Source organism: Poecilia formosa, unplaced genomic scaffold (assembly GCF_000485575.1).
Source record: "Poecilia formosa unplaced genomic scaffold, Poecilia_formosa-5.1.2 Scaffold304, whole genome shotgun sequence".
Classification (NCBI taxonomy): Eukaryota; Metazoa; Chordata; class Actinopteri; order Cyprinodontiformes; family Poeciliidae; genus Poecilia; species Poecilia formosa.
In genome coordinates, this window is record NW_006800243.1 from 584336 (window position 1) to 590069 (window position 5734).

Genomic DNA, 5734 nt, shown 5'->3' on the forward strand with positions numbered 1-5734 from the left:
GAAATGGTTTTTGTAGGTTCTGCATCTCTTGGGGTGCAGTGAGACAAGAGCCTTCCTCTTTGCTGATGGTTCATTTGCTAATCGACTTCAATGTAGGCTTCTTTGAAATCGAAGCTACTTTACTTCAATTACCAATTGGCAGTTCTATGGCGTAATGCACGTGTCAAACTCAAGACCCGGGGGCCACATGTGGCCCCCCAGTATTTTATAGGCTGATGAGATGATATTCAGAAAGGTTTTTTTTAATTAATTAATTTCAGTTGCCTCTGAGACTAAATCTTTGCTTCTTATCAGCCTCTGAATGAGGGAAGTCAATCTTTTGTCTGGGGTGTTTTAGCAGGGATCCACTCCTGATTTGTACCGTCAATGTGGCCCGTTGAGGGGGGCCAATATGCTGAAGTGGCCCTCGGTGAAATTGAGTTTGACACCCCTGTTTTAGAGTCATCAATCCAGGTCCAAAAGCAGCAGAGACAAATCTCTTTCTGAAACTCTGTGTTAGTTTTATGGCAAATGTATCGTTTCAAGAGAATAAATCAATAACTGATCAAATATTCAATATTCATAATGTAGAATATTCACTGAACTAAAATCCAGAACTGCACAGCATTCTGGGAGAAAGAATGGAGGAATCAACTAACTCACTCGCTCTTTGGTTACCTAGCAACAACCTGCTGAAGGAAACTGAAGGAAAGAAGTTTCCTTCAGTTTGAAACGTGATAAATTGCTTTTCAGATCTTTTAGATGATTTCCTAATTCTGCAGGTCTGCCAGTAGTTGTGCGGTGGCTAGTGAAAGAGGGCAATTATACTTTTACATAAAGCTAATCAATTTAGTGTAAATCAAATATTAGAAAACAAATTTTTAATTGCACCAAAAGTAGAAATGTATATGTCGAGTAGCACCCATTTAATTAGTTAGTTTCTTAATTGTACTTTCATTACATGCTCTGACAGATAGCAAAGCTCCCCACACAATCCCATTTAAAAAGTAAAAAAGATTTGTGTTTTACTCGACTTGTTGGATTTAAGTGAGGGAAACTCGATTAGCTATCAGTGCAGCTTTATTGAACAGACTTTGATTGCTTTCATCGCTGTTTTTGTGTGTGCAGCTCAAGAGTAATTGGACATGGCAGGCGCTTTGGTTGGGGTTAAGGTACTTAAGACTTGCCGCCGGTGGAGACGTGGGAGAGTATATATCACAGGAAGGGAGAGAGGGCGGGCGTGTGTGTTTATTTGATGGTAAATTAAACTACGGAGTGTCTAATGTGATTCTAGTGAGGACGATAATGCATCAGCAGCATGAGGAGCTTCTGTCTCATCCTTTCATCTGTTGCTGTCCGCCCCATGTCGCCCTCATTCCCTCCACATCTCGGACGCCTTCATCCCTCCTCATTCCTCTGCTCGGCTCATTTGTCATCTTCCCTCCATCTTGACGCAGCTATTCTTTCCTCCCTCTACCTGTTTAGCATATTCACATCTTGTTTTCTTTCCTCCTCTGCATCCCCTCCTCATATTTTGAATAAAACTCCTTCGCAGCTTCTTATTTCATACCGGCTCCTCTCACATTTTGCTAACTCTTGCTGCCACGCTTCTTATCTTGCTCCATCCTGCTGGTCATTAATCACGGTTCTGTCTGACTTTGAACAGCTTATGATGCAAATTTTGCTTCTGATGATGCAAAACCCTTAGTGACACCCCCACAAAGAGCCAGGACATTGCAGGAAGAGGAATATTCAAAACGCAGCGAAAAGGCTCAGAATCTGTCAATAGGGGAAGTATTAATCATTTAATATTAGTTCAATATTATCCAAGTCCAGAAGGAGGCAGAGCAAAGGTGTGAGAGAATGTGCTTTAGTCAGATGAAGCTGAAATGAAGGCCTAGTCCACACGTAGCTGGGTCTTTTTAAAATAATGTAGTGGAGATGTTTGTTTCCACACCTGATCGGTTTAAGAAAAGTGATCATCCAAACAAACCCAATAAATCAAACCACTGAGCGTTGCTGTAAACATGCCAAACACACCAACACATCACTGAGGAACCCATTTTAACTGCTCGCAATTCTAGTTTTACTTGTTTCTGTTGTTTTAGGTTTGGATATCTAAAATGTCTTCTAGTTCTAAATGTAAATGTTTGTTAGAATTTAAAAGTTTATTTAACTTTTAGAATGTCTTCTTGCATTATTACGGCATTACATTAAAGGAAAATTATCTCAAAACGACAATATTATCGCCAATCGCAGCAACTTCTGGGACAAAATGTTCCTATCATGGAAAGCCTACGCAGGATTGGAGATTTCAATAGAAACTGGATTACATCAAACTATTTCCATCGTAGAAGAAGTAGTGGAGGAGGAGCAGAAAAACCTCAGTGTCCACCTGGACAACAGACTGGACTGGAGGAACAGCAGAAACATTCACAAGAAGGGACTGCACTTCAGAGGACGTTCTTGATAATCAGAGCAGAAGATGAGGGAATATAAAAGGCAGTAAATGCAGCAGGAACAGTTTCATTTATTGAGAGCTTGTACTTACTAAAACAGGTAGTGGTTAGCCTCATGCCTCTCATACCTGGCAGAGGTGCACATCGACCTGAGAGACACACACAAACATGTTAGCTTTTTCTCCCAGAAGCCATCAGTTCACTTCTCGCTCATGAAAACCATCACAGATCCATCATGTTTTCCCCGGAGGCACCGAGCTAAGAGAACGCCTTAACTGCATGGCAGCTTGCTGCAGAAAGACGGATGGCTTTTACCTTCTGTGTGCACCGACCCAACTGCAGGGCTTTTTTACTGTACTCTTACATTTATCCTATAAAACGCACAGAAATGAAGCTGAATTTGTATAGAAGACAGTAGGATTGGAAAGATGCGTAACTTTAACGGTTTGACATAAAGTCCATGCAATTCATCAGACAAATGCATCACGAAAGGCCTTAAATATACACAGGTGTAGACATGGGCTTAATTACACATATACATGTATTATATTACTGTTTGTGGATTTAACAAAGTCATTTTTAAAGCACAAGTCAAAAACAAACTCAAGGCTGAAAAAGACAAAATAAAATGAAACGGGGAGAAAAGTAGTCAAAACTAAAACAGAAACGGAGAAACAATATTTACATTCCTGGCTTCCACAAAAAGGGCAGGTGGAAGCATTATTAGCTTATTGTTCCTTAGCTTTTTTATACACACAGAATTATAAAAATCAAAACAAAAGAATATTTTCTATATGTTTCTGTAACATATTGCCTCTTATCAGGCAAAAGATTAGTTTGAATCAACATTACAAGAAAAACAATGAAGACAGAATTCAAAATAAAGTTAAATAAACTCCAATTTAACAGACTTTTACACCAGGTCTACTGGTTGGAGGATTTCTGAACTTTTACAGAGGCTAACTGAACTGTTTTTCAAAATAAATGACTAAACCAAGGACAAAAGGCAGTCCAGGAAGACTAATACATTTTTTTTAAATATTTGATTGGGACAAACTGACCAAATATATTCTCAAATTTTCTTAGTATATGTTGGAGGATGGAGTTCCTTTTCACAAAAAATAAAGACATCTGGTCCCTGGATCATCTTCATCTGGGAGAACATGCATCTCCTGCTAACCTTTAAACTGATGTTTATAGACATCTGTTTGCACTCTGCTCACGTCTTCAGTGCATCATTGTGTAAGAAAAAAATAATTAAAATGATATCAGTAATTTGTTACTGTGACAGGATTATTAGAGCCAAATTTATTGTCATATTATGTTTAAACAGCGTTATAACTTATCAAACATTCTGTTTGACCATCTAGTTTGTTCAAAGAGAAACAACACTGATAATTTTGTTTCGTTATCTTATAGCTTCTTCACCAAATTAAGTGGCTTGTTTTCTTGGATGCCACCAAGCTAATTCATCCTAAATATTAGTAAAGATGGTTTGGGAAAGCCAAAATACGGCAAATGTAGAAGCTCTTAAAGAGTGGGATCAATATTAAAGTACCTTAGCTGATGTTCCCTGAGGTGCGACAGGACGTCCATTTGGTAGAGGTGGCAATAGATGATGTGTAGATCCTGCCAAACAGAAAAAGAAGAAAACTATTTTTAGGAAAAGAGCAAGGGTGTCAAAACTTTTTGCCATTAAGGCCGAGTTAAGTTAAAGTTAAAATCACTTCAGAGCCACAAAAATTATTTCCAAGGCGCATTTTATAGTACAATCCAGTAATTATTTTACCTTCAGTTGTTATACATCAAACATGACTTAAAGGGTCTCTGTCTCTTTAAGAAGCTCCTACTCTGACACTCTGCCTTCAGGAAGTCGTCACAAGATAAATACTGCCCCTTTAAAAGAAACTTTTTCTGCCTGTTCAATTTTATCTGCTCAGTAATAAAAATGTAAAATTTAACTCAACAAAATGGATCTGTGAATCATTGTAGAGGCAAAACATAAAAAGGTTTCGTACAACTGTGTTAATGTCAGACAGTTTCAAACTTTTTGATTGTTTTTTTTATTTGAGCTGCAGATGATTTGTGTTTGAGTAAAAGTGGGTCGATGTTCGTGGTTCTAGTTTCTCTAAAGCTGAGACAAAAGCAGAAACATTGTTAATTATTGGGAATTGGGAATCATTTATCTGTGAAAAAAAAGTCTTTCCCTAAAAGATGAAAAATGCCTACACTTTGCTCCATTCTAGAAGTGAGGTCAGGGCCACACAAAATCCTTCAGATGGCCATAAACGGCCCCCGGGCCGCACTTTGGACATCCCCTCCACATTTCTAACCTACGCACGCAAACTCAAATAAAATTCACATAAAATGCACCAATTAGTGCTTCTTTAAATGTCAACCTGCTTGTTTCCTGTTAATCATAACCTACAGCTTTTCAAATATCGTCTCATTTTTCAGAGAGGAACGTCTCTGCACTGTATAAATCAAGAGCTTTAAGTTGGCAGCAGCCACTTGGCCCGAGTCAAACACCGACTATCAAGTTGACATCCTCAAAGAAGACAGACGGCCAAACCACTTATGCACCCACATGACAGCCACACACACACACACACACACCCACAGTGATATACCCACTGATGGACTTAAAATAGAGCTCTATCAGGGACAGCTGTCAAAACATTTAGAGGACAACAGAGGGTGGCAGGAACAGCTTCATATGTGAGATCAAACTGTGGCTGCAAGACGTTCATTTTTAACAGGTGGACTGAACAGAAAACACAAAATGAGAAGAGACTGGTTTATAAAGAAAACATCCGATTCTTTTCTCTGTAGAAAATCTTAAAGACAGAAAACAGTTGAAGCAGCAATGCAAACTTGAGAGACGTGAAAGATTTTGTGACAGTTTTCCAAGTGTCAAGATGCTCAAAGCATTGCAAAAAAAAGAAAGATTTTCTTTTGCCATCAGATCCAGACGGTGCGATTTGACACTACAACACTTTAGACATCAAAAGGTTTTAACGCCCAGGCTGCAACACGCCTGATGCAACTATAATTCAGTGTAAAAATACAGTGAAAAAATGAAAAAAATGAGTCATTACAAGCTGTTTGAAGTTTAACTGGTTAGATGATGACAAAGCAGAACTGGCTTCTGAGCAATTTAGATGAAGTATAAAGTAAGATTTAAAAGATCAATACTTTTGAAAAGTCAAGATGAAAAGACAATCTAATGAATCAGTCTGTTTGAAGATGATGCATCATTCAAGTAATACAATGCAGAAACAGATTCTCAAAGATCA

General features: G+C 38.4%; 1 protein-coding gene across 1 annotated transcript in view; it reads right to left on the reverse strand.

The window, feature by feature from the left end:
• Positions 1-5734, reverse strand: part of rapgef6 (Rap guanine nucleotide exchange factor (GEF) 6) — a 149887-nt gene that overhangs the window by 121022 nt on the left and 23131 nt on the right. The window contains exons 2-3 of the mRNA XM_007572570.2: positions 3997-4067; positions 2531-2587 (exon numbers count right to left, since the gene is read on the reverse strand). Coding sequence (XP_007572632.1) covers positions 2531-2587; positions 3997-4067 — 128 coding nt within the window. The remainder of the gene's footprint in view (positions 1-2530; positions 2588-3996; positions 4068-5734) is intronic.